This window comes from Sceloporus occidentalis, unplaced genomic scaffold, assembly GCF_023333645.1.
Source record: "Sceloporus occidentalis isolate IW3139 unplaced genomic scaffold, rSceOcc1.0.p SCAF_10, whole genome shotgun sequence".
Taxonomy (NCBI): Eukaryota; Metazoa; Chordata; class Lepidosauria; order Squamata; family Phrynosomatidae; genus Sceloporus; species Sceloporus occidentalis.
This window is the reverse complement of record NW_028316990.1, coordinates 20,791,481-20,816,379: the sequence shown is the minus strand read 5'-3', so window position 1 is coordinate 20,816,379 and position 24,899 is coordinate 20,791,481. Positions and strand designations below refer to the sequence as shown.

The following is a 24,899-nucleotide window of genomic DNA, read 5'->3' as shown; positions in this document are numbered from 1 at the left end:
AAGTTTTTTATTGCCGGTGGAAGGAAAGGAGACGCTCGTCCCCTCTTGGCTTGGTGGCGTTTCTTTGGTCTCCCATCAATAACTTTATTATAGTCTCTGGGGTATTAGCTATTCCTCCTAATTTGGTGTTATGTGCAAATGTGATAAGTATGCCTTCTGTTCCTTCATCCAAGTCATTGATAAAGATGTTGAATAGCCCTGGGCCCAGGACAGAACCCCACTGGACACACCGCTGGTCACTTCCCTACAGGATGAAGAACAGGAGGCATTGCTGATCATCCTTTGGGTTTGGTTGGTCAACCAGTTACAAATCTATTTAACAGTTGCATGGTCTAGCCCACATTTTACTAGCTTGTTTGCAAGCGGGGTCACATAGTGCTGACTCCAGGTATCAAATGCCCATTTGCCTCAGGTCCTGCATGGCTCCGTTGCCAGCAAAGCTGGGCAGGGAGTTATCATCTGCTTTGACATAAGTTGGCATGTGGGCCTCCTTGTGCTGTGTCTATTTGGGTAAGATGGTAATGTTGAACAGATGTGGTGCCTACCCTGTGTGCACAGAAGAAGCATGTTTTGCTACTGGCCTTTATTCCAGTGACAAACAGGGTACCGATGTTTTATTGGCCCTGCTGCTGCTTCTGAGCCGAGGGAGCATTCCTCCCTTCTTCAACTTTCGACACATTTTTCCAAAGAAAAAAGAAAAGGTTACCCACCCCTGAAGTCGTTCCCTCCACCGAGGGGGGTAAAGCTCACTTAAATCTGGAGGGCCTCTTGAATGTAAAACTCTGCTGACGCTCACTGGAGTCTGCCAAATCTGGAAAAGGAAAAACGGAATGAGCGATGGTAAACCTTAGCCCCAGTTACCTCCACTCAGCATCTGGTCTGCTGGGGACAACTCAGCAGGGAAAAGGAAAGTATGCACTGCTGCGTACATGCAACCATGGGGGGGGGCAAAAAGCCCCTCTGCATTGCATGGAACATGCGCAGTGGCGCAGAACCAGAACCTGAAATGTTCGTAAACTTGGCAGAATAGCTGTCAGTCTGCTTTTTAAAGACAGCTAATAGCCATCCATCAATGAAGCCGGCTGCCTTCTGTTCCCTCCCAGGGGTCTCTTGGCCTGACATGCACCGTCTTGCAGACCGGGTCCATCTGGAAGAGCTCACCAAAATTGGCATCCTCCAAGGCAACATTGACGACATGGTGAAGGTTCATCTGGGCGCAGTATTCATGCCCCACGGTCTTGGGCACCTCCTGGGGATCGACGTCCATGATGTGGGAGGCTACCCAGAGGTTAGTCTGGCCAAGTCACCCACCAGCTGTTTCTTATGCGATTGCAAAATGGACGTTCCAACCCCTCCCCCCCCCCAAATAATCTAAAAAAGATCCAGCCTGTACTGTCTTATTTCTCTTGTCTCCCATATCTTCTGAATCACTTAATAGTTTTGGTTATCTATTTATTTGAGTTTGTCCGCTGTTTCGCTAGCCTTCCGGGACTCTAGAAGTAGCAGCTAACGTCATCAGATGTTTGTTGCTGTTTGTTGCCATCAAGCCATTTCCAACTTATGGCGACCCTAAGGCATCATCGAGTTTTTTTTGGTTAACAATTAGTTTTTAACTAACTTTTATATTTATGCTTTATCCAGGTTTTGGTATAGTTTTTAATCTGAGTTGTTTTTAAATACAATTGGCCCTCTGAATCCCCTGATGTTTTTATCCATGGATTCCACCATCTGTGGCTTGAAAATATATAAATTCCAAAAGGCAAATGTTGATTTTGCAATTTTATATAACAGACACCATTTTATTATGTCATTGTATATAATGGGACTTGAACATCCACAGACTGTAGTATCTATGGAGAGTCCTGGAACCAAACCCTAATGGATACCAAGGGCCCACTATATGTTGTTAGTCTTATTATGGGGAGAAAGACAAGATATAAATGAAAATGATGGTGGTTGTCGGACAAAAATGTCCCACCGCATGCATAAGACAACAATAGGATTCTGCCTAGTTATCCCCTTCTCCCAAGAGGCCTTTCTTCATGATGGCTTATCAAATGCTTCTCTTAAGATGAAGAACTGGTGCCACTAAGAGAAGCATCCACTCCCAGGGACTAAGCACACAATCCCCGAGTACTCCTTGCTCTCTTCCAGGGGGTGGAACGGATTGACCTGCCAGGCCTCCGGAGCCTGCGGACCGCCCGTGTCCTCATCCAGGGCATGGTGTTGACCGTCGAACCGGGCATCTACTTCATTGACCACCTTTTGGACCAGGCTCTGGCTGACCCAGCTCAGGCATGCTTCCTCAATAACGACGTCCTTGCGCGCTTCCGAGGTTTTGGCGGAGTGAGTACACTTGCTTCAATGCAACTTAACATCAGTTTCCACCATAGGATGGGTTTTGATTTATGTGAAAAGATAGCAGCAAACATACGTTTTACAAGTTGTTGTTGTTTATTCTCATCTTACATCATATGGTTTGCCTTTGTCTTCCTCTGAGGCTGAGAGAGTGGGACTTGCCTAAGATCACTCAGTGGGTTTCCATGGCTGAGCAGAGATTCAGACCTGGTCTCTAGAGTCAAAGTCCAGTGCTCAAACCACTGCATCACACTGGACTTCCGCAGTAGAGGTATCTTCAGATTGCAGCTATGAAGATCTTCAGATTGCTGAACATATTGCAAATCTTCCTATAGCAGATTTGGGGCAGTGGGGAGAAAGATAGTGCTGAGATTGAGAAAGAGGAGAGGATTCGCCTAGAGAATGTATTGCTGAGGTGCAATTTGCGCCAGGGCCTTGTTGAATCATAGCTCAGACTGTAAGCCACTAGGTTCCACTAACTGAATGGAAACTCTCCTCCCAGATCAGAAAATCAATACATTTGTGTTCTTCATGCATTACACCAAGCAAAGCCATATTGGGTTTTGTAATGGAAACGTTCCAGCAGCTCATACTTCTTGCCAATTGCTGACTGAGGACAGGCCATCTCTGTCCAGGTAGGAAACAAATAGCCTACCAGCCTGAGTCACTTGAAAGGTTCTGTGCCATAGAAGCAATTTATGCTTCCAGTGAAAATAGGGATCAGGAAGCCTCTATGAGACTTAAGCATTTTCCTTCAAGAGGAAGGCAACCCTGTGCAGCAGAGACAACATCCATCCTTTGGAAATAAGAGGCACACATGGAACCCGTTTAAATGCTTTACCTGGAACATGGTCAGAAGAAATATTTGCCGCATCTGAAATTATTCCTCCAGGCCTTCTTAGCCATAGTTGAATTGTTTTGTATTAATTTATAATTTTTAAGGGTTGCTTGTATTACCTCTACATCCGACTCACTTTAGATTGAGGTGGGAAGTATACAGATGTTGTTGCACTGTAACTCCCACCATTACACCCCATTGGCTGGGGATGGTGGGACATAGGAGTCCTAAAAACTCTGTAGGACATCTCCCAGGGTTCCCCATCATTGGCTTGGGCTGATGGGACATGTACTCCCAACCATTTTTGGATGGTCCTGAGTGAGTCTACTGATCGCTCTATCCCAGATCTCCAGACATGGGGTGGAATATAAATAGGTGAAGTTACTCAGTCAGCCAGCGAATGTTCCCTGTGGAAGTTTCCTAATGAACATCCAGTGCTCTGAGTCATCCCTCCACTCTTGGCTTTGCCCTCGCAGTGCTTTGCAAGTCCTGTATGCAGAGCATACAATCTTATCACGCCGTGTGGGACTTTACCTTCTGCTGCTGAATTCTCTGGGCAAGTCTGAGAGGTTATCTGGGCTTTGTGCTGCTCCTTTTATCAGTCCATGCAAACCAACCAAGATCGGGGTGAGCGGGGAAGAGAGGCGTGCGTCACACACCATCCTCCTCTTCTCGGTACAGCTCCTGTGTCCTGGCAAATTTTGCAACGTCCACCTGAAGGAAGGAGCCATTTCTGTGCTGTGTCAAAGGCTGAATGCAGCTGCGTTGAGTACAGTGGGCCCTCTGCATCTGCTGGGGTTAGGGGCACAGGACCCCCAGGAAAGTGGAAAATCTGCAAAAAGCAATGTTTTTGAACTGAGAGAACACCTCTCTGAGTCCTGCAGCACAACTCTATAGTTAACAACTGCTGGGCGTTGACCATAGAATCTCACTGGAGGACCTACGAATGTTTAGACAAGTATTTTCTCTAGTAACCTCTAAGTCCTCCAGCGCAACTCTATGGTCAATTTCCAGCTGGGTTGCGCTGGAGGACCTAGCAATACCTAGAGAGGACATATTAATCAAATCCGCAAAATGCAGAGGGCTTTCCAGGGCTGTTGGGAGACATGGGTCCGGTTTTCCTTCAGATCATCCCATCTCTACAAAAGGAGACCCAAGGAGAGACCTCCAGCTACAAATATGTGTAGGCCCCCCACAAACCTTAATTCAGTCTATAATATCTGTAAGCTGTCGCAAAACCTTGTATCTGTAGGTTCCCCCAAACCCTTAACTTATCCTACAGCCTAATACCTTTACCCACCTACCCACCCTCCGGCCAAACCTTAACTCAGTCTATCTTTATGGGCATGCTGGGCATTGTTGTCCCAGTTATGGCTGGAAAGGAAGAAAGCACCTGCAGCAGGGTGACCAGAACAGGCAAGGCAGGGATTTTGGGGTATCCTTGGGATTTGGGTTCCTGCAAAAAGGGAATGAGGTCAGTTGTGGCCAAGGGTGCAATTTCCTCCCTTCCCACTGTATGTTCTTGGTTCTGCCTTGTCTTTGGAATGATATAATGTCCCTGTTTCATAGATACTTTGAGCAGGAAAGGGTGAGAAGGTTCAGGTTTGGACTGGACCGCTCTCGCCCTGCTTCTGTAAAGTTTATTCCATTCAGGTCTGCCATACCTGTAAATTAATGTCAAATAAAGAAGGCAATCTGGCAAACAGCTGGTTGAGCACATTAATAGGGGCTGGGTGGCTGGCTTTGTTTGAATTTAATGGGCTGTTTTGCAAGCAAGGAGGACAAATGTTGAATTGGCAATATTTTTAGATCCAGCTGCCCCGAGGTCAGGAACAATTAAGGCAACTCTATGGTGGGAGTCACTTGGGGGGTGGCCTTTTCTTTGGATTTGGCACTTGGCGAAAATTGCTTTTATTGCAGCTTGGAGACTCGCTAGCACGTTTCTGATAAGATAAGGGGTAATGACTGAGTCTGCATATTTAACTGCGGCAAGAGATTAGGACCAAGCAGAGAACGGTGCCCGGCCTTTTCATTCACGCCCAGAGAGAACTGGAAAGGCTTCAAAGGTCTTAGTAACCCTATCAGCTGCATGGCATCCGTCGCCACGACTCGCTTTTTTGAAGGCGAGACTCCATTAAAAATGGACGAACGGAGCTTGGCAAATTCAAAGATATAGCCATGTCAGTCTCTGGAATCAGTATGTAGAGAGATCTTGTAGCACCTTTGAGACTCACTGAAAGAAATTGGCAGCATGAGCTTTCTAGGGCCCTATACAGACAGGCCAAAATAAAGCTGCTTCAGGTCACTTTGGAGGTATGGTGTTTCAATAGATACATGTGTCCTAAGAGTCTGGAAGCTGCACCAAAGCTGCACTCCAGTCCTTAGGACTTGAGCGTGGCTTTGGTGCAGCTTCTGGACTCTTAGGACGCATGTATCATTGAAACACCATACCTCCAAAGTGACTCGAAGCAGCTTTATTTTGGCCTGTCTGTATCAGGCCTAGACTTCAGTCTATTTCCTCTGATGCATTTAGATGCACAGAAAAAGCCACATTAAGTGTCTGTTTCCCCCCCAGGTGCGAATTGAAGATGACATTGCCGTGACGGCCAGCGGGATGGAGCTGCTGACCTGTGTCCCACGCACCGTGGAGGAAATCGAGGCCTTCATGGCCGAAGCCCAGGGCAACCCCAAGTCCTTTGCCTCTGTCTCCAGCCAAAGCAGCGGTCCCTAAAGTGGCCAGGGCTCCCTCTCACATGAGTGTGGCCACTTCCACAAATGCTCCTTTAAAGCAAAGCAGCTGTTTCCTTTATTACAAAGAGGGGGGAAAAGAAGGCTTTGTGACTTCTGCTGCATTCATACTGCAAAGGCTTATATTGAAAAAAAATGGTAACTTCAGGTGACTGAAACGGATCATGGCTCAACCTTATCTTTGCAAAGAGCCCTGTCCTGTTTGAAGGATGGATGCAGTTGCTGTCTGGGAAGCACTAATCATAAGGAAATATAGGAATCAGCATATTCTAAGGTTGTACTAACACATGCAGATGAATGGTTGCTTTGAATTAATCATGGTGAAACCTGTTGGACTAAACAAATAAAAATTGCCCGAAGAAGAGCCTTCATCCCTCTTCCATTTCTTTCCCTGAGCTCTCTCTTTCAAGCATCCTCTTGCTGGAAGGGCTGGGCTATTTTGACACTGAAGTCAATTCAGGACTCCGAAGTCTGGTCCTTTCACCGTGAAGACATTTGGACTGAAATGGTTATACTGTGTGAGGCTTTTTGCTCTGAAGATGAGAACGGGGTAAGTTTGAGGTCTGCAACACACTCCAGTGAGCTCACAAGAAAATGAAGATGATTGGCCCCAGCCTGGCCACTTAGCAGCAAACTTTTGGTGCCAACCCCCCCCCCCCCCCCCAAGTTTCCATCTGTTAGCTAAGGAGATTTGATGCAGTGTGTTCATTCTGGGAGGAAACACAGCCATTCCTGTATGCTGCACAGAATTCCTTATATGCCCAGAAGGGTGATCTACTAACCATCCCATGCTAAACTATGCGTTCACTTACATCAGTGATTCCCAAACTCTGCTCCTACAGATGTTTTGGACTTCTGCTCCCAGAATTCCTGGCTGTTGATTAAGTCGGCTGGGGCTTCTGGAAGTTGAAGTGCAAAACATTTGGAGAATCAAAATTTGGGAACCAATGACTTACATGGACCTTGTTGCCAACTGCTTCCATCACTGGAAAAACTGAACTCTTCTGATGTTTGGTCCCTCAATGGAGAGCAAACTGTGCCCTTTCAGTGATTTTGGACTTCAGCTCCCAGAAGCCTCAGCCATGTTGGTCAATAGTCTGGGATTCTGGGAGCTGAAGTCCAAACTCTCCTAAAGGGCAGAGTTTGGGGACCACTGACCACTCACAGAAGGACAAGGAAGCACAATTTTGCAAGGTGTTTTTTAATTATTTTCTATCACTGTTGCCACGTTCTTGACCCAGTATTTCTAAATGCATATATAAACACAACGACTGCAAGGAAAGAGGAGGTACAAAAGTCATTTTCACTAGTCCAGTCAGTCATATGCAAACATACTATCAATGAAAACAGTTCGAAAGAAGAAAAGAAAAATAAATTAAAGCGGTGTTACGCTGCCTTCCCTGCTCTGTCTAATGTGTTAAATGTTCTATATACCACAAAGTCTTCGTCACCAGCCTTTGAAAAGTATCATGAAGCTAATGTGTTTCTCCAGAGGAATGTCAAAGAGCAAGGAGCTGGTTTTGCAGACACAAGTCAGGAGGATTACCTTTTGAAAATGAACTCCCAAACTTTATTTTAGATTTCTGTAAATTGGAGGAGAACTAATTTGGGTGGCTGGAGGGACCAGGCAGTGAACAGCCAGACCATGCCTCCATGTCTCTTTCTCCTGTCAAAGAATCAGCCAAGGAGCTTCCTGCTTACTGTCCCAAAACAATTACAGCATTAAGGATGTAAAAATCATTGTGCAGAAGGGCCAGAGGAGCGAGGGGACCATCTGCTTTTAAAGCAGCCCCTCTTTAAAGCCCTTTGTGATAAACCTGCCTTTTGTTTATCAGAGGGACTGTGAGTTGTGAAAATACTTTTCACCTCTGTACAACACCAGGCACTGGCCTCACAAGAGAGGCAACCCTAACTGACACAACAAGGTTTCCCAGCAGCCACACGGTTGGAAGGAGGAGGTTTAGACTAATTTCTAGGCCTTGCATCCCAGCAAGACCCAGTTAAGAGTCACAGATACACCAGCCTCACCAGCAGCAGTTTGGGCATCTCACCCGCATGCCTTTGACAGCATCAAATGGAGGCCAGAAACACTCCCACAATACTTGGGGGAAAGGCTATGTCCAGAACTTTGTAGGCTATGAAAAAGGTACACATTTGGGAAACCAACCGACTTGGGGCACCTCAGGTAGGCAATGTGTTTTTCCCAGACTATGGGCCACACTGACATCTGAACAGACCTAGGAAATGTGCAAACCTCAGCCTTGTCCCATCTTTAGGCACTGTTACTTGAGCATATCATTCCTCTATGAATGATTGAAAGCTCTATCCAGCCAGGATCTGAGCTGTAAGTTTGAAAAGGGCTCCTCCCTCAATTTCAAATTAAATTGTACCTCAACCGATCTCACAAGAGGAAAAAAGGGGAAGAAATAAATTTTTGAAGTTGTTTGTTTTGTTTAAACCAGCTCTTTCATCATCTCCCATGAAACTGGGCATCTATTTGCTAACTGCTCAGGCACCCTCTGACAACAGCTGATTTAAGGCTGTTACCTGCGCAACCATTTACATCAGTGGTCCCCAAACCGTGTCCTTAAAGGGATTTTGGACCTCATTTCCCAGAATCCCAGACTATTGGTCCATGTGGCTGAGGCTTCTGGGAGCTGAAGTCCAAAATCTCTTCAAGGGCACAGTTTGGGGGCCACTGATTTACATTAACCAGCAGATGAATAATCACCCTGAAGATGCTCACATTTTCTAGCCCCAGCTGTTCAAAAGAAATTGGAAGCAAACATTTCTAATATGGCACCTTTGGCAAGCGCCCATAATTTTTTTTAAAAAAAGGTTTTCATCCTAAAAACAATGTACATAAAACGTTTCATTCCCCCATCACCACATCTTATCACATCAGAAGGCATTTTAAGTAGAATGGTGCAGCCCTTATTTGAGTGAAAAACAATGTTGGGGATGCTTGTCCAATCGCCTCTCCTTTAAGTCAAAAATGCCAGACCAGAAAACGCATTAACACTTAGTTCAAAACAAATACTTGGTAATAAACAGCCTGCAGTTTACCTGCACCAACCTTTCAGTGTTAAGCCTATGAATTAAACAAACACGCACGCACGCAAACAAAATTGACAGTTGTTGCAGAGTTCAGAGAAAGTTCTCTCCATTTGTGTCTTGACAGCAGCAGGGCTTTTCTGGCCAGTCCACAACCATTTCTGGATCAGCAGTAGACAGTCAAGGCCCCAATCCCAGGATGGTCAAACGATCTGGAACCTGTGGTGTGTTTGCAAGAGGAGGGCTCTCTTGCAAAGGGCAGTTCAGGTGTTCTTCCTAAAGAATGGTGGGAGCAGCAAGCTAACCTTTGCCCAGTTCTGCCAGGTAGAAGGTAGACCAGTAATTGACTGGAGCTGAGGAGGATCCCAAAGCCCCACTTCCCCATGCCTGGAAGCATCAGCCAGAGCAGAAGCACTGCCGAAAACAGAGCAGCCAAAGGGCCGACCAACTGACAAGGACCCCCATGACAAAATCCCGGCCCCCAATCTCTGCACACCATGCCACACTCGCTGCTGGGGGTTCCCTGAGAGGCGGATGAGTCATCCCCAAATCTAAGCAACGGGTGCAGACAAAGCACGCAAAACCCCTTCTCCTCAGGATCGGATGAAGCTTCTAGAGGCATAGCTGGCGTCCCAAGGCTCTCCGTTCCAAAGACCCCCCAAAGGGAAAGGCTAGCCTGGACCACTCCTCCTGGTCTGTCACGGAAGAGGAAGAGGGAAAAGAGCAGCTTCACCATGGCCAGCAAGTTCAGAGCACCTTGGCAGAGTACAGGAAGTTGACAGAAGAGCATTTTTCTTCTGAGCTCCTTGCTGTGCTGTCCTGGCGTTGGATCACAGGCGCCAGTTTGTCTTCCGTAATAATGAAGCTTTGCCTAGCGGGATGTAGATGGCTGGCTTTGGACTCACTACCTGGGGGCAAAATGCCACCCCAACAACACTGGCATTGCGTTGTTGAGGGGCACCACCACTCCCAGGAGTCCTGGGAACCTAATTTTTCCAAGCACTACTCCCTCCTCCTCTTCCTGGAATCACAAAATAGGATATTGACAAGCTGGAGTATGACTGAAATGGTAATAGGTTTGGAAACCATCAAGGAGTGACTTAAGGAGCTGGGTATGTTTAGCTCAGGGAAGAGAAGGTTAAGGAGAGACATGAAAGTCATGTTTTAACCATGGGAAGGGATGTCACATTGAGAATGGAGCAAGCTTGTTTTCTGCTGCTCCAAAGACTGGGACACAGAGCAATGGATTCAGATTACAGGAAGAGATTTCACCTAAACGTCAGAAAGAACTTCCTGACGGCAAGAGCTGTTCAATGGTAGATGATGCTGCCTCAGAGAGCGGTGGAGTCTCTGTCTTTGGAGGTTTTTCAACAGGGGCTGGAGGGCCACCTGTCAGGAGTGCTTCGATGATGTCTTCCTGCACAGCAGAAGGAGGCTAAACTGGATGGTCCTTGTGGTCTCTTCCACCTCTCTGATTCCAGGGCTTGTGTAGAGGAAGCTGTTCCTACACTGTTCTGCCCAAGAGCTGGGGGGAGTGTATCTACTGCCCAGAGCCATCTGAGTTTGTCATTGTGTTTTCTGTGCCAAGAGGCGGCACACTGTCTGTGAAGTTGTGAGCGTGTTCAAGAAACAAGTCTTTGAGTACACTGAGCTCCTTTGTAAGGAGCTTGATTTTGGCTTCCAAGCGTTCATTTTCTTCTTTCAGCTGGTTGACCCTCTGCAGAGTATCCTGGGCCTTCTGCTTGCTCTTCAAGCGGCTCTTTTTCACCGCCATATTGTTACGCTCCCTGCGCTGGCGGTATTCATCACTGTTTCTATCGATGCTGCAGTTCTTCTTTCCCTGTTTGCTGGGAGGCGTTGCTTTCCCTCCTCCTCCTCCTGGGCTAACAGGCACCAGCTGAGGCACCTGTTGCAACCCGCTTGTGTGCGCTTGTGTGTAGATGACACTTACTCCATTGGTCTCTGCAGTTGTGTTCTGCGGTGATGTCTTGCTCATTTGGACAGACTCTTCTTTAAGCCAACAGTATGGTGTCTAAGGAAAACTGAGGTGCTCTGAATTTCCAGGATGCTTCCAGAACCACCTTCCCAAAGTGGATTAAGTACCAGATGAACCTAGAAAGAAAAGCAGAGGGTTTTTCTTTAAACATTTGCAATGCCACACCTATTCATTCTTGTTGGTTCTCTCCAATATTTGCCCAATAACACTATATCACTGAATGGGATCTATTTCTAACCAGGTTTGTTTTGCTGAACAATATACAGTCCACTACTGACATCTTAAGATCTCAGTAAATTTTTATGTTCAAAGTCAGATGGATTAATTTTCACAACAGACAGCTCGGCTGGCATGTAATTGTGTATGTATAAACATAGTGTTTATATTAATAGTTTCAAAATATTGATAACCTTATCTCCCATAAAATAGATTTAAGCCTCAAACATACCTGGGTTATTTACCATTTCTTCTTAAAGCCATTTTCAAACCACCTTTGCAGCCATTTGCTCCCTCTTGTCACCTCACCCTTAGGCAACCTCTCTGCAACATGCCTGGCTACATTCAGCCATCACAAGGGCATCCCAAGTGGGCGAATGTCTAGCCAAGTCTTAAGCCCTTCCAGTTTCACAACTCTGTCTTGGCAACTGGCCTTCCTGACTAACTTTTGCTCTGCTTTTTACACATTTTCTCCAAATCTTTCCAGCTGGAAGTCAGCACAGGAGCTTCACCAACAAAACTACTAATCCCTTTTCACAGAATGAAAAGGGAGGCCTTCGTTTTTCAAATTGGGAATGTTTAATATGGCTTCAATGCCACATCACTAACAGCCAAGAGATTTTAATACAACTGTTCGGAGTCTGATGTGTAAAACGAGAAGCTGCCACAAGAAGCAAAAAGTGCTACTATTCCACTTTGACTCCTCTAGCTGCCTCCTGTTGCATTCTGGGATTGGCAGTTTTAAGGAGGGGTACTTAGAATTCTCAGGAAGAGAATAGTAGCACTTTAAGAGTATAGTGTGATAAACATCTATGCTTACTACTCCTAGCAAAACTCTTGTTTTGCAGCCAGCCTGAAAAGAGCCGTGGAAGGTTATCTTGCCCATCCTACAGACCCAAGTTTCTGGACCCATCACTAGCTTCCGAAAATATGCTGATGACATGCCTGAGCTTGTAACTGCTCCTTCTGCTCCAGCTGTGAATATGACCTGGTGTTAGAAATCAGCACTGAAGAGATCAGAAGGCAGCTTGACTGAAGGACAAGGAGATCTTATTCTGTGTACCAGCCTACTAGAGAGAGTATCCATTGATATATGGAAGAGCTGCTATTGCGGGAACAGGATCAGGCGTTACAGGTAGGCCAGCGTCTCCAGATGCCTCCCAGGCTTGTTGCTGGGTCAGGAAAGAAATCATGAAGATGCAATTTCATTTTAATATAGTTATGAAGGGCAAGTATCTGACACTTCCAGACATAATACCCTTTGTACAGCAATTTGCTTCCCTATATTTTTCTTGGGCCATTTCCTCCACTCAGTTGGCAAGAAGAGTAGGCAGCTGTTTGGCAATCCACAAGACAAGCGTTTGCTATTTTTGACATTAGGTGCCTCGCATCTTTAAAAAATGTGCAAAGGGTACTTTTATATGACTGGACTTGGTAGTCAAACCTGAACCTCTTCCCCACAAAGCCAGGAGGAAAAAATACCCCTTTCTCGTCTAACTTTAGGTTTGGAGGCGTAAAGGAGGGCAGGAAGATGTTTCTTTGGGCCTATGCTGCCAAAATTGTCAAAGGAACTCCTCAATTAAAAAACAACCTTTTTTTAACCTGAGAGAACGCCTCTCTGGGAATCTCTAGGTCCTCCAGTGGAACTCTATGGTCAATATCCACCAGAGAGGGACCATAAAATTGTACTGGAGGGCCTACAAATGCCTAGAGAAGTGTGCTCTCTAGGAATCTCCAGGTCCTTCAGCGCTAATAGGTGGCCACAGAGTCATGACGGAAGATCCAGAGATTCACAGAAAGAACGTATTAATCAAATCCGCAAAAGTCAAAGCCACAAATGTGAAATTTGTCAGTGATTAAAACACAGAACAGCTGCTGGTAAAGCGTCGGACTACGATTCAGGAGGCCAGGGTTCGAATCCCAGCTCGGCCATATAAACCCCTGTGTGAGCCTGGGCAAGTCCCACTCTCTCCGCCTCAGAGGATTGCAATGGCCAACCGTCTGTGAAGAAACGTGCCAAGAAAACCTCCTGATGGTTTCCCCTTAGGGTTGCCATAAGTCAGAAATGACTTGAAGGCACACCACCACAACAACAACAACGGAAAGAAACAGCTCTTTTAAACTGACCCAAATGCTGAGGTTGTCAGCAAAACACAGTACAGCTCTTACCTGATTCCAAAAGCCAGACAAGACCTTTAAGCAGAACCCTGGGCTTGCTTAGCCTTTGCTTGAATTGTCACGGAAAGAGGAAGCACACACCCCAAAGGTGTGGCCCTATTGTGCAGACTCTTTTCCCCACAGGAATGTCCCCATGGAAACCCGGAGGCTGAATACTCAGGAGGCAGCTGCACAGAAGGTGTCTTCTCACGGATGGAGCAACATTACTGAGAAAACCCCTGGTTCTTATGTTCAGAGGAAGTTTCTCATTGCCTTCCTTTGAGGCCAAGAGAGAGTGTGGCTCACCCAGGGTCGCCCAGTGGGTTTCAGGGCTGAGTGGGAATCAAACCAAGGTCTGCAAAGTCCTAATCTGGCACCCAAACTATGCCATATTGGCTCACCCTGGATACCCCGGTTTTTTGTTGTTTCAGGGATGGGGCAATTTTCGGCAACCAGTGTGGCCCTCAGAAGACCAAAGGGGCAAACCTATTGATCCCCAGATCCACCACAGCTGCCCTCCCTAGCCATGCTCTGGTTGATGTGTGCCTTCAAGTTGTTTCTGACCCTAAGGAATCATAGAATCATCCACCGGCCTGAGAGGGAGTTCACCAGGCAGGTCCAGCTCCATCAGGGCCAGCCTGGAAGAAGGAAGAGCCCTCCCTCCAATCCATCTGCCTTGGTCCAGGCCTCAGAGGGAGAGAAGAACCACTGGACCTCATCCCCTTTCCCTCCACCATTCCCTTCTCCTTTTGTTTCGTGTCTTTTAGATTGTAAGCCTGAGGGCAGGGAACTGTCTGATTAAAAATAATTGTAAGCCGCCCTGAGAGCCATTAGGGCTGAAGGGAGGGATGTAAATACCTAAAATAAATAAAATAAAATAGTTGGAAGAGACCCCAAAAAGGGCCATCCAGTCCAACCCAATTCTGCCATGCAGGAACTCACAATCAAAGCGTCCCCATGGACAGATGGCCACCCAGCCTCTGTTTAAAAACCTCCAAAGAAGGAGACTCCAAAGCTCTCCAAGGGAGCATCTTTCACTATCAAAGAGCCCTTACTCTCTGGAAGTTCCTCCTACTGTTGAGCTGGAGTCTCTTCCTGGAGCTTGTATCCATTGCTCCGTTGTGTCCTATTCTCTGGAGCAGCAGAAAACAAGCTTGCTCCCTCCTCAACATGACACCCCTTCAGATGCTTAAACAGGGCTCTCATATCACCTCTTATTAACCTTCTCTTCTCCAGCCCCCTCAGTCTCTCCTGATAAGGTCTCCAGACCCTTCACCATTTTGGCTGCCCTCCTCTGGAGGCTGAGAGAGTGTGCCTTCCTTGCCCAGGATCATGGCTCTGCTTCTCTAGAGCCATAGAGTTCCAAGAGGTTTCCCTCCGCGCCGTGACGTCATCCCAAAAGGGGGCGTGGCTCCGCCGGTTGCTCCAAGGTTGCATCATACTCCAAGAGGCAAAGAGAGCAAGGGAAATAGACACACAAGCGCGCATGCGCAGGGAAGAATGCCTTTGTCGCTCGCGCATGCGCACAACACGGATCGCCCTCGCCAGCTCCTGGCGCGCATGCGCACTCCCCCCCGTCGCCTGTTTGCGGCGCCCCCTCCCCACATATTTCCCCCTTTTCTCTTCCTCCTTTTCTTTAACCTCCGACACCGAAGAAGGTGAGTTGGGAGTGCAGCACTGAGGGAAAGATTTGCCACAGCCATAAATTCGGGGAGGTTTTCCCACATAAACATACGCATAAAGCCCCACAAACCTTATGCCGCCCTTTTCCCTCAGAGGAACCGTACCTGTCCCGATATCGATCCGCGTTAAGGTAGTTGTGAGGCGCGGGCCCACCAGGCCCTTTCTGTTCCCCTCCCTCTGCTCTTTTCCCCTTCTTTCTCCTTTTCTTCTTCTTTCTCTCGCAAGCAGCCACCACAAACGCCGAGCGGTTGCGAAACCGGAGGCAGCCAATCAGGCGTCGTGTTACCTCAGGATGATGCAACCCTCCCGCTTGGATTGGCAGCTGCCTCGGCCAATCGCAAACGAGGCTGTCTGGGACCTAAGTTGCTGGAACCAATCAGAGGCGCGGAGATCTGAGATGGGCAGGCCGGCTGTCCAATCAGAAGCCTTTGCCTCGCTATTTGCGCGAGGAGGGAAATTAGACGGGCTCGTTTAGGGTTGTTTTGTTTGGGAGAAAAAGGAGCAATGGAATAGTGTATTAATTATTATTATTGTTATTATTATTATTATTATTATTATTATTATTATTAAACTTTATTTATAGAGCGCTGTACATAAAATAGAATAAAATAAAAGACCTGCCATTACAGTTGTATAGTATACAATTTAATAGAAACCATATAATATTAATATTATATTCATGCTGTAATATAAATTGTATTATATAATAATATAATATATATAACATATTAATACTGTATTATTTTAATATCATTAAACTTTATTTATAAAGTGCTGTAGCTTTACACAGTGCTATACATAAAATAGAATAGAATAAAATAAAATGGACCTGCCATTAAAATTGTATAGTGTACAATATAATAGAAACAATTTAATATTAATATATCAATTGTATTATATAATATATATATATATATATATATATTATATTTATAATATAATATATACAATAATATAATATATCCTATTATATTAATATTTATTTTTAAAGCGCTAGAGCACTGTACATAAAATAAAATAAAATGGACCTGCCATTATAGTTGTATAGTAAACAATATAATAAAAACATATTAATTTTATTATATAATAATATAATATATATATATATATATATATATTATATAGACAAGAATATATCATACATTAGTATTAGTAAACATTATTTTTAAAGTGCTGTAGGTTTACAGAGTGCTGTACATAAAATAGAATAGAAAAAAATAAAATGGACCTGCCATTATAGTTGTATAGTATTCAATATAATAGAAACAATATATTATCATAATTCAAACTCTCTCATGTTTTAGTAATTAATTATTATTAATTATATTATATTTTAATAATTATATTAATAATGTTTATAGTGTTGTTGTTTTGTTAAATGTGGGTTTATGTATTTTCAATTTTTTTAATTAAATTTTATTAGACAAGAAAATACAAACAAACATAACATAAATCATACTAATCACAAAAACAAATTTACATATAACATCTTTACCTTCTAAATATTAAAACTTATTCTCTTCATAAGCAAACTTCTCTCATATCCATCCTTTCTCTCTTCTCCCTTTCCTTTCCTTTCTCCAATCCTTTTGTTCCTTCATATCTCTTCTTCACTATACTAACTTTCTGCACTTACACTTACCCTCTTTCACATACTGAAACTTTCTTACTTCTTCATCTTGCCAATCATTCTAACTTCCTTCTTCCTTTTCAATTCTGATGTGCTTTAACTCCCCTCCAGCATTCATGAGAGGCGAGAAATAAATAAAAAGTTATTACTATTATATTAACTATTATTATTATCATTATTATTATTAAACCTGTGTTTATTTATCTCTCCTTTAGACTTATCCCAGTTCCCGCCCGGTGGGTTTCCGTGGCCGAAATGGGAATGGAAACCTGGCCTCCAGACTCAGACAGGTCTGCTGCCATGCTGGCTGACGTCGAAGAGGACGCCTTGCAGTTCAAAAGGTAGGAAGGAAAGTGGAGTGTTTTTAAAGCTTAGACAGCGTGTTTCAGTGCCGTTGTGTTTGTTCTGATCTTCTCCACACCTTTCCCATCCCTCCCTCTTTGGAGCACACTGTTCAAAGTACCTAGGACTTCTCTGAACACTTCAGAGCACTCCTTATCAACACTCCTGGGTCATTATAAGCCTTTGGACAGCATTAATCGGCCGGGCAATTTCCCCCCCTCTAAAAACGGCCAAGATCCAAGCTGCCTGGTTGGTGTATTTCCATCATCAAGTGGGTTCGGTGCCAGTCTCTTGGTGGCGTTTGTGATACCGGCGCTGCAGCAAATGGTGCGATGTGACACCTGCAGAGGTTGGCCAGGAGAGTCCCCATTTTAAAAGAAAAAACAAAGCTTTTCCAGGTCATTTTGGTTGGGAAATGTTGAAATTTATAGCTCCAAAAAAGCGGGGAATAAACCACGACCTTTTCTAGGAACCTAAAGGGATTCTGGAAGGTGTGATCCAAAAGAGGTGAGTTTCCTGAACCATATTGGAAGCAGGTACTGTATTTTCATTCTCCAAAGTAAACTGTTCAGAGAGTTGTGTTGGCTGTTTAGGATCAGGGAATTTGCAGCCCAAACAGAAACTTCCCTCAGCCCCAAACTGGCTTTGCTGGGATTATTATTATTATTATTATTATTATTATTATTATTATTATTATTATTATTATTTTAAATAATTTTAATTCATTTCCAACATAATTAAAACACATAAAAATATACATTTCATTATACTAAGCAAACACACTTGACAAATGTCATAACAAAAAAACCCAGACAAACATTACTTAAAAGTACTTTATTATTATTATTATTATTATTATTATATTGGTATCCTACTCTTTTCTCAGAACTGGGACTCAGAGCAGCTTCACAATATTGAAGGATACAATGAAATACAGTTAAAATACAATGTAAAAATACAATTAAAAACATAGAAAAGGGGTGCATTAAAAAGGAGTTACGTTATTACAATGTTTAAAAATAGGTATAGCTACTAAATGGACAAAATGTATTTTAGAAAGATAACACTGTCTAAAACGTTTTAAAATGAAACAACATCCCAAGCCGGTCCTTTATAAAACATCTTGGAGATGTAATCTCAGGAAATTCAGATTTGAGATGCGGTCGGTCTCAGATTTTGGCCAAAATGGCGGCTGCGGTCAAGAAACCAGAGACTAGGGATGGGAAGGTAAAGCATAAAAGAGCTGGAAGAGATCCTAAACGGCAAAGATACACAACTGAGCTTTGTTCCTCATCGCCATGTACAGAGGTGAGAGCTGGAGAGTCAAGGAGGTGGTTAACAAGAAAACCAGTGCCTTTGAGATGGAGAATAGTGCTGAGGATCCTGGGGATGGCCAGAAGACAGACAAATGGGTCCCTGAACAGATGAAGCCAGAACTCTCCCTGGAAGCCCAAGTGGCGCAATGGAGGCTGCCCTGCTTCGGCCGCATCGTGAGGAGGCACGACTCATTGGAAAAGAGGATAATGCTGCGAAAGGTGGAGGGTAGTAGGAAGAGAGGGAGAGCGCATGCCGGATGGATAGACCTGATCAAGGAGGCCATGAGAAGGAATGCACAGGAGCTAAGAAGGGCAGCAGAGCCCAGAGGGTCTTGGAGAGGCCTCATCCATAGGAAGAGTCTGGAAGAGACCCCAAGGAAGAGAAGGCTGTGCCCTGTTGAAGTCTTTGAAGAGGTGTGACACTGAGGAGGGAGCAAGCTTGTTTTCTGCTGCTCCAGAAACGAAGACACAATGGAGCAATGGATGCAAGCTCCAGGAAAAGAGATTCCACCTCAACATGAGGACGAACACCTTGGCAGTAAGAGAGCTGTTTGACAATGGAAGATGGCTGCATCAGAGTATGATGGAGTCTCCTTCTTTGGAGGTTTTTAAACAGAGGCTGGATGGCCGTCTGTTTGGAGTGCTTTGACTGAGGGTTCCTGCATGGCTGAAGGGGTTGGACTGGGTGGCCCTTCTTGGGGTCCCTTCCAGCTCCAGGATCCTATGAAGAGAAGGTTGCCACGGAACATGGTCACCATGTTTAAATATGCAAAGGGATGCCCTATTGAGGAGGGAGCAAGCTTGTTTTCTGCTGCTCCAGAGAACAGGACCCAATGGAGCAATGGATGCAGGCTCCAGGAAAAGAGGTTCCACTTCACCTTTAGGACGAGCTGATTGACAGGGCTGGCTGGCCATCTCTGTCTGTGTCAGGAGCGCTTTGACTGGGAGTTCCTGCAGGGCAGAAGAAGAAGGGGCGTGGCCTGGAGGAGGGCCCTTGGGGTGCCTTTGAAAGCCTAGGCTCCCAGGAGGAGGATCCCCGGCCTCATCGTCAGTGGGCCTGGGCTGTGGAGAGGAGGGAGGAGGAGGAGGAGGCGGCCTTGGGCCAAGGTCCCCTTGGGAGGAGGAGGAGGAGGCTGGGCGCTGGGGGGCGAGGCCAGGCCCTCCCTCCACTAGATAGACATATATAGAGAGAGAGAGCGCGCAAGAGAAGGAGATGGGAAGCTCTTGGGCAGCAGGGCGCCTCGCAGGAACCCAGAGGAGGAGCAGGCGGAGCAGCAGAGGAGCCCGGTTCCAGGGGAAGGCGCTCAGGAGCCGGACTGGGGTCGGATCTCGGCGAAGGGGGTCCCCCACCATGCAGTAGCTCCCCGATGGAGCCCTTCTACGAGGCGGAGCCCCGGCCTCCCATGACCCACCACCAGCACCACCAGCACCAGCCGCAGCAGCCCGTCCCTTCCTCTGGCCCCGGGGCTCCTTCTTCTTCTTCGTCCTCCTCCTTCTTCTTCCCGGCTGCCGCTGCTGCTTCCTCGGAGCTGCCGTCGGCGGAGCTGTGCGAGCAGGAGCACTCCATCGACCTGAGCGCCTACATCGACCCGGGCGCCTTCCACGACGAGTTCCTGGCCGACCTCTTCCAGCACAGCCGCCACAAGGAAGGGCCGCCGGGGGCCATGCCTGGGCCGGGCTTCCCTCTGCCGGGGGCCCCGGGCAGCACCGCCGCCCTCCTCTACGGCTTCAGCGACCCCAAGGCCGAGGGCGAGGGCGGCGGAGGCGGAGGCTTCCTGGGGGGCGGCCTGGGCCCGGGGCTGCTGCCGGGGCTCCGCCCGGTGCTGGTCAAGCAGGAGCCCCGCGAGGAGGAGGAGGAGGGGGACGAGGAAGAGGAGGAGGCCGCCCTGGCCGCCCTCTACCCGCCGCTGGCCCACTGCAGCCACCTCCAGTACCAGGCGGCCCACTGCGCCCAGACCACCGTCCACCTGCAGCCCACGCCGCCGCCCACCCCGGCCCCCAGCCCCCATCATCCCCACCAGCACCAGCAGCACCATCATCCCCAGCGCCTGCATCACCCGCTGCTGCCTCCGCCGCCGCCCGGCCCGGCTCCTTCCTCCTCCTCCTCCTCCTCCAAGGCCTCCAAGAAGGCGCTGGACAAGAGCAGCAGCGAGTACCGGGTCCGTCGGGAGCGGAACAACATCGCCGTCCGCAAGAGCCGGGACAAGGCCAAGCAGCGCAACGCCGAGACCCAGCAGAAGGTCCTCGAGCTCAGCACCGACAACGAGCGCCTCCGCAAAAGGGTCGAGCAGCTCAGCCGCGAGCTGGAGACCCTCCGCGGCATCTTCAGGCAGCTCCCCGAAGGCTCCCTGGTCAAGGCCATGGGGGGGCCCTGCCCCTGAACAAGAGGGCGCCCCTAAAAACACGGACCCTCGGGGAGACAGGCTCGGAGAGAGGGTCTCCACCAAGCCCCCTTGGGAGGAAAGACTTGGGGAGCAGCCGGGAAAAGAGAAGGCCAACAGCTGAACGCTTAATAGCCCTGTTTAACTATCTAGTGAGGAGGGAGCCAGCGAGCTTGTTTTCTGATGCTCCAGAGACTAGAACACAGAGCAGTCTGTGGAGACCACAGGAACATTAGAAAGAGTGCTTTAAACAGCTGGGTAGGTTTAGCCTGGAAAAGAGAAGGTCAAGGGCTGACATGAGAGCCCTGGTTAAGTCTTTCAAGGGCTGCCATGTTGAAGAGGGAGCAAGCTTTTTTCCGGATGCTCCAGAGAACAGGACACGCAGCAATGGATTCAAACTCCTAAACATTAGGAGGAACTTCTTGACAGTGTAGCACACTCCCTCAGAAAGTGGTGGAGTCTCCTTCCTTGGAGGGTTTTAAGCAGAGGCTGGGTGGCTTTGATTGGGAGTTCCTGCATGGCAGAATGGGGTTGCACTGGATGGCCCTTGGGGTCTCCTTTAGCTCTGTGACTCAGTCATGCCTGCACTTTGCAGGGTTTAAAAACCAAAGAAACCACTCGTGCCTTAGAACATTTTGTGTGTGAATGTGGGGGAGAAACCGGACCACCTGGATCCTGAACTGGACTTGGTTGTTAGCTCCGATCCTGAGCCTCCTTTTCGGCCCCAGTCCTGGACTGCAATGGCAGGAGCTTCTCCCACAATTGTTGCCAACCCATCTCCAGACTTGCCTTGGTCTCTTGACCCCCAGGACTCAGGCATCTGGCCCCCTTGGACTTGCCTGGCAGGCGTCTTGGAAGCTTTTAGGGACTCATGTGCTGCCATATTTCCCTTCCCCTTCCCCTCCTTATTTTTAATGCTGCAAGAGATTAACTTCTTTGAAATCTGCCCCAACTGGACTCTGGAGAACATTTGTGGGGTAATCCAGCCAGGTATGCTTTGGGGGGGGGGACCCATGGGTTTGCTGAAGAATCCAGGGGGAGAATTTGGGATGGAGGAAGAACAAGAGAGATGGCTATGGCCTCTTTGCCATTTCCTCCGCTTTGCCCAAACATCTGGACTCAAAAGGGACAGGAGCACCCAAAGAGTAAGACTTTTTTGTTGCAGGGGGAGGCTGGACAAACCTCCTCTTCCACCCCAAAATCAGCATCTTCAGCTGGCAGCCACTATGGTGACCTCAGTAGCCAAGCCCCAAGCCAGGCTTGTGGGTGCAGGGACAGCCTTAAATTTTTCTCTCTCCTCATCCGCTCTTGACCAGTTTGTGCCTTCTGTACTGTGAAAGCCAAGAGGTGTTGTTTGGCATATCCATTTTACCCTTTTGTCATTGTCATCGTCGTCATAATAATTATTATTATTTGTGTATTTTGTTGCTCAGAGCCTTGCCGAACCTCCTTCCCAAAACTGGCTGTCAACAGGGCCACTTGCTATATATATATATATATATATATATATATATATGGTTTTCTTAAGCAACCTTGAATCCCACTGGGGAGAATGGTGGGATAGAAATCCAATAAATAAATAAATATTTGGCCCTCTTTAGTGGCATCATTTAGTACAAAGGTGGGCAACATGAAGCCCTTCTGTTCTCCCCAAGTTGCCTTCTATTTGGCTGTTTAAAGAAAAGGTGAATGATTTCTTCTGGAAGCTTCAAGAAGAAGCAGTTTGCTTTTTAAATAGGGAGCTGGCACCCTGCCCCAGATTGTTAGGCATTTAAAAAGTCCCTATGTCGGGAGAAAGGGGGGATATAAGAATGGGGGGTGAATAATAATAATAATACCTGGGTTTTAAAAACAGAATTAAACTTCTTGATACTTTGGAGTTTTCTTCCTATTTTTGGCAGTTGCTGGAGGGCCCCAGTTGCTTCCCCCAATTTGCTGTAGCCTGTCTAGGATTGAGAACCAGCATGGCTAGTGGTTTGAGTCCTGGGCTACAACTCTGGAGACCAGGCTTTGAATCCCTGCACAGCTTGGCCGAGTCACACTCTCTCAGCCTCAGAGGAAGGCAATGGTGACCAACAAACCTTTTAGACAAAACCCCCATGGTAGGTTCACCTTAGGTTCATCCTAAATCAGAAGCCGCACAACAATGTCTAGGATTTCCATTTGAAGGGCAGTTTGGCTTTCGCCAGGGATGACCCCAGACGTTTGCTGGCTGAGACAGACCATTAAATAGTATGTCCAACCCAAGTCAGGGTGTGTAAGTACCAAAAGCCAAACGAATCCCTTTGGTATATGAGGCAGAGAGACCCAGGCTGCATCTGCACTGCAGAAATAACATGGTTTGACACCACTTTAACTGCCGTGGCTCCATGGTGCAGAATCCTGGGATTTGTAGTGTGTTGTGGCACCAAAAGCTCTCTAACAGAGAAGGCTAAATGTCTCACAAAACTGCAAATGCCAGCTGTGTCAAGCTGCATTATTTCTGCAGTGCAGATGCAGCTCCAGAAACTCCTGCCTCTCATTACTTCCAGTACGTAATAATAATAATAATAATAATAATAATAATAATAATAAATATCCAATAAAATAAATGTCCAGTTGCTGCCCTTTTGTACTGCCTCCTGAGGTATTTCCTTTGCTTTGCCTATTAACAGTAAGGCCAGGGCTTTGCTTTGCCTGGGAGTGCTGGCTGTTTAGTTGCTGTCCTTGGAAAAGGCAAGAAATGTCTCTGTTTTGCTGCATGGCCCCTTCTTCTTCTCCCTTCTCTCCCTCCTCATTCCGGTTAGCACTTTGAAACTGGTGCTTCTCTGGCTAAGAAATAGCACTGATTTTATTTTTTTTACTTTTAACAAAGTGCCAATTTTGAACACTCAGCAATACCAGGTCGGGAGGGAGGGAAAAAAGTAATGTCCTTTTCTCAAGTACAATACCTGGAAAACCTGTGTTTTTATAGATATATATGTGTGTGAGTGTGTGTGTGAGTGAGTTGCGTGTTTTTTGGAATGAAAGCTACAACAGAACTTTTAAATATCTTGGTTTAAAATTCGTAATAAAATGCAAATATTCTGCCAGACTCCTTGCCTTCCCCTTCGGTCTGACTTCTGTTCTGTGGCGGCTTTAAAGGTTTTTTGAGGAAGTGACCAACAAGAATTATCTCAGTAGGAGATAACTGAGAAAAATGATAAGGAGATGTCTTCAAGCTGTGATAGCCACCAAAATGCCATCAAAGTAAGGCTCGTGCAACTCAAAAGGGATTGATCTTGAGTAGATTTACCTCCTCAATTTGACTGGGTATGTGTTTATGCATATTTACACGAGAGTAAGATTTACTAAATACAGATCAATTTCCTTCTGAGTAAACAAGTCAAAGATTAATTGTCTGGAAGGAAGAGTTTTAAGAGTGTTATTCCCAGGGGGTTAAATTTTGATGAAAAGGCGTGTTTTTAATTAGATGTTAATTTGCACCCGACGAATTGAACCAATTACCCAGTGTTTCAGGCATCGGAGGAGGAAAACAGATCTTCCCTTGATAATGGCTTGTAAAAGGTAACGCGCCGGCCCTGCAAACTGCAAGTCACATCAAAACCAAATCTTAAATGCTTAAATTATTGCATTGATGCTGTACAGGGTGAGCCTTCCTTAGCCAGAATTCAGAAATCCAGCGTATTCCAAACTCCAAAATGGTCCAGGTGGGTGACTGGCGTACTCACCCCCTTTACTTTTTCATGGTTCATTGTACACAAACTTTGTTTCATGCACAAAATTATTTAAAATATTGTGTATATAGTGGTCCCGCCACGTTCGATGGGGTTCGGGGAGAAGGACCCCAATGAATATGGGCAAACCGCAAATACAAAGCACTTTTCTTTTAACCTGAGAGAACACCTCTCTAGGAAATTCAGGGTCCTCCAGTGCAACTCTGTGGTCAGCATCTGCCAGAGGTTGACTATAGAATCATGCTGAAGCACCTACAAATGCCTGGGAAAGTATTTTCTCTAGGAACTTCTAGGTCCTCCAGCACAACTCTATGGTCAATTTTTAGCAGTGTTGCGCTGGAGGACCTAGATATTCCTAGACAATTCCAATGCAATGCTTTGGAACATCAAACACAAGCAGAAAATTGCACAAAATTCTTGCTGTTCTATTACGCTTCTTAAGAGGGTTCCCCAACTGTCAGGAA

The 24,899-nt window shown here is 46.4% G+C and overlaps 3 protein-coding genes and 1 long non-coding RNA gene across 7 annotated transcripts in view; 3 read left to right on the top strand and 1 right to left on the bottom strand.

Moving 5' to 3' along the window:
* The window catches only part of LOC149306094 (xaa-Pro dipeptidase-like), a 75,662-nt gene extending 69,338 nt beyond the window's left edge, over nucleotides 1–6,324 (top strand). Inside the window, exons 13-15 of the mRNA XM_089476813.1 lie at nucleotides 1,104–1,288; nucleotides 2,155–2,346; nucleotides 5,772–6,324. Coding sequence (XP_089332939.1) covers nucleotides 1,104–1,288; nucleotides 2,155–2,346; nucleotides 5,772–5,927 — 533 coding nt within the window. The 3' untranslated portion in view covers nucleotides 5,928–6,324. The remainder of the gene's footprint in view (nucleotides 1–1,103; nucleotides 1,289–2,154; nucleotides 2,347–5,771) is intronic.
* Nucleotides 6,325–7,129: 805 nt separating this feature from the next.
* CEBPG (CCAAT enhancer binding protein gamma) lies at nucleotides 7,130–15,323 on the bottom strand. Of its 2 annotated transcripts, none has more exons than XM_089476816.1 (2): nucleotides 15,121–15,323; nucleotides 7,130–11,110 (listed from the first exon to the last, which is right to left on the bottom strand). In XM_089476816.1, exon 2 carries the CDS (start codon nucleotides 10,992–10,994, stop codon nucleotides 10,539–10,541), a length of 456 nt encoding a protein of 151 aa, XP_089332942.1. In that variant the 5' UTR covers nucleotides 10,995–11,110; nucleotides 15,121–15,323; the 3' UTR covers nucleotides 7,130–10,538. The 2 variants fall into 2 exon arrangements, with proteins under 2 accessions (XP_089332942.1, XP_089332940.1); XM_089476814.1 differs by having other exon boundaries at nucleotides 15,155–15,323.
* The window catches only part of LOC149306091 (uncharacterized), a 71,037-nt gene continuing 61,077 nt past the window's right edge, over nucleotides 14,940–24,899 (top strand). For all 3 annotated transcript variants that reach the window (XR_016271713.1, XR_016271714.1, XR_016271715.1), the window contains exons 1-2: nucleotides 14,940–15,025; nucleotides 16,896–17,021. This is a non-coding gene — a long non-coding RNA (uncharacterized LOC149306091). The remainder of the gene's footprint in view (nucleotides 15,026–16,895; nucleotides 17,022–24,899) is intronic.
* On the top strand, nucleotides 19,622–23,792 carry LOC149306092 (CCAAT/enhancer-binding protein alpha-like). The gene has a single exon (XM_089540561.1). The coding sequence runs from the start codon at nucleotides 19,706–19,708 to the stop codon at nucleotides 20,717–20,719; it is 1,014 nt and encodes a 337-aa protein (XP_089396687.1). The 5' UTR covers nucleotides 19,622–19,705; the 3' UTR covers nucleotides 20,720–23,792.

Coding starts and splice junctions, on each gene's coding strand:
- LOC149306092 (XM_089540561.1), top strand. CDS start 19,706: ATGGAGCCCTTCTACGAGGCGGAGCCCCGGCCTCCCATGACCCACCAC.
- CEBPG (XM_089476816.1), bottom strand. CDS start 10,994: ATGAGCAAGACATCACCGCAGAACACAACTGCAGAGACCAATGGAGTA.